This window comes from Solanum pennellii, chromosome 4 (genome assembly GCF_001406875.1).
Source record: "Solanum pennellii chromosome 4, SPENNV200".
Classification (NCBI taxonomy): Eukaryota; Viridiplantae; Streptophyta; class Magnoliopsida; order Solanales; family Solanaceae; genus Solanum; species Solanum pennellii.
The window spans coordinates 66,645,799-66,648,267 of NC_028640.1; the positions used below are offsets into that span (position 1 = coordinate 66,645,799).

Below are 2,469 nucleotides of genomic sequence, written 5' to 3' on the forward strand. Positions count from 1 at the left end.
CCCCTACCCACACTTATTGGTGTTCTAAAATAGGCTAATGAACTCATGGAGTTGGGAAGCACATTAGAAGCCACCAAGCAAACTCCTTCAAGAATATCTCTTATAAAGGTTCTCAAGTTTAATTCTAGAAGGATAATTGGCTTGACAACAATGCTTTCAAAGACTCATATCATGGACTATTCCTGATAGCAAACAACTAAGTGTCATCTCTCGAACAATAAAGAGACAACAACTCTTGGATCCCTCAATTCAGAAGGAACTTTTTTACTGGAACTCCATTACCTCCTCACTTTGTTAGCCACTCTAGAACACTACATAATTGATATACAGCAACAAGACAAATGGTATGGGGGGATCCCAAAGATGGGCAGTTCACAGTCATGTTCTCTCAAAATGGTATGTTTGACAAGTGGCCTTGGAAGTATGTATGGAAAATCAAAAGACCTCCAAAGGCCACTTAATTCACCTGGATCGTTTTAAATGAAATAGATCTAACCTTTCAGTTCAGTGAGCCCAACTTCAGCTCGAGCACCTGGAGGTTCATTCATTTGACCATATATCAAAGCACATTTGCTTTCACCCTGCAGATAAATATGTAAAAGAATAGCCAATTGCAAGAATGTCTGCACTATATATTAAAAAGTTAATGTTATCGAGTGAAGAACCAGCGATTTTTTCCGGTCTTGAGCCTCTCTTCAAGCCTAGCCTTGGCCTCTTTCGCACCAGTCACCTTTTTGTCAAGTGCCTGAATATCATCAGCATTGAAAACGTCCTTCAGATCCACATCAAGTGTGTAACAAGTAGGCATGATGTGGTTGTAGTTCACAAGCTTGATGAAAGCCTTCATACAAGATTTCTTCGCCTGCTTCTTTGCTGCATTCCTATGGATCACCTTCTCCCGGTACTTTGAGAGACCTACAACCAAACAATGGTCATTTGGCCTGTCCCTTTTTTCTTCATCAGATGCCCTTACAGTCACAGCTTTGCAGGTCGCATATTTGCCTTGAAGAATGATAACAGCTTTGTTTGGCTTCAAAAATTTCACCATTCTCGCAGCAGATTCTCTGTCTCTCTAACTATCTCTCTCAGCTGGATGAAATGGTAAATTTTTAACTTACAAACTCTACAAATACACTATTTCAAATCAAAATCCAGAAAGTAATTTGAATCGCTGAAAACACAAAAAGAGAACACTAAATTTTGAACTTATGGGCACTACAGGTAAACCATTTCACACCCAAATCCAAAAAGTTAACTTAAAATCACTGAAAAATACAATAGGATTTGTCATCCTATTGTATAACTTATATAACATTTTCAGGTTCTTTAACATCCACATTCCTTGGTGCACTAATCGCCCCAATGCAAGCTCTTGAATAAACGCAACCCATAACTATAAACACCAAACAGAGATAAACCCACACCCCAAAAATTACCAAATAATTATCAGTGGTAAGCTGGTAACATTCTATAGAGAATGAGGCTGAACATTCGAATTATTTTGTTTATGAAGTCATCTAACAACTAAACAGTACATTTATACCCTACCATTATCCCAGTACATCTTAAATTTTCTTTCAACCCAGATAACAAAGCAGTTAAGAACCAATTTAACAATTAGCAGTGTAAATTTTTCCTTGAAAATTCAAACTCACATTGGGGATAATAATCACCCTCAGCTTCCAACCTAAGATCGTTGGTTCGAAATTCCAAATGAGAACAAAAAGGACGAATCCAAAAAAAAACCCAGATCACAAAGCGTGTAAAAAAAAAGCAAGAAATTAACAACTAATGGGAACATGGCGCATCAGGGTTTATACTCTTACCCCCATTGTTACAGACCCTTCAAAATAAACAAGCTCATACAGTCAATTTTACCTGCAGATTTCTCTTGTGAATTGTTTCCTTCTCCGTATATGTTCATCGAATTGAAGGTTCCTGCTCTTTCTTCTTCCCTTAACGTGTGATTTCAGGCCTGTGGGTGTGACAATTTCTCATAGAAAAGACTGGAAGAGAAACGAAAGAGAAACCAAAACGGTAGTTCCGCCATGGAAGAAAACAAAGAATTGAAGAATTGAGATTTCCTCTCACTTGCTATAACGGCTATGATTTTGGAGCCTTATATATCAAAATGTATGATTTTGAAATCCTTGAAGAATTGAGATTTCCTCTTACTTGCTATAACGGCTATGATTTTGGAGCCTTATATATCAAAATGTATGATTTTGAAAGCCTTGAAGAATTGAGATTTCCTCTAACTTGCTATAACGGCTATGATTTTGGAGCCTTATATATCAAAATGTATGATTTTGAAATCCTTGTCAAACTAGCCAGTGATTTTGATCTTCTTCTTTTTTTTGAATTTGCAACGCAAGGCCGTTTTAACTACGAGGCTACTAAAGCCACCGCTTGAGACCTCATAATCTTGTGGGCTCCCATTTTAAAAAAAAATAAATTATATATATATAT

The 2,469-nt window shown here is 37.0% G+C and overlaps 1 protein-coding gene across 1 annotated transcript; it reads right to left on the reverse strand.

Moving 5' to 3' along the window:
• Window positions 1-649: 649 nt before the first annotated feature.
• Window positions 650-1,083, reverse strand: LOC107017486 (60S ribosomal protein L27-like). Its single transcript, XM_027916146.1, has one exon. It carries the CDS (start codon window positions 1,046-1,048, stop codon window positions 650-652), a length of 399 nt encoding a protein of 132 aa, XP_027771947.1. The 5' UTR covers window positions 1,049-1,083.
• Between the last annotated feature and the right edge of the window lie 1,386 nt (window positions 1,084-2,469).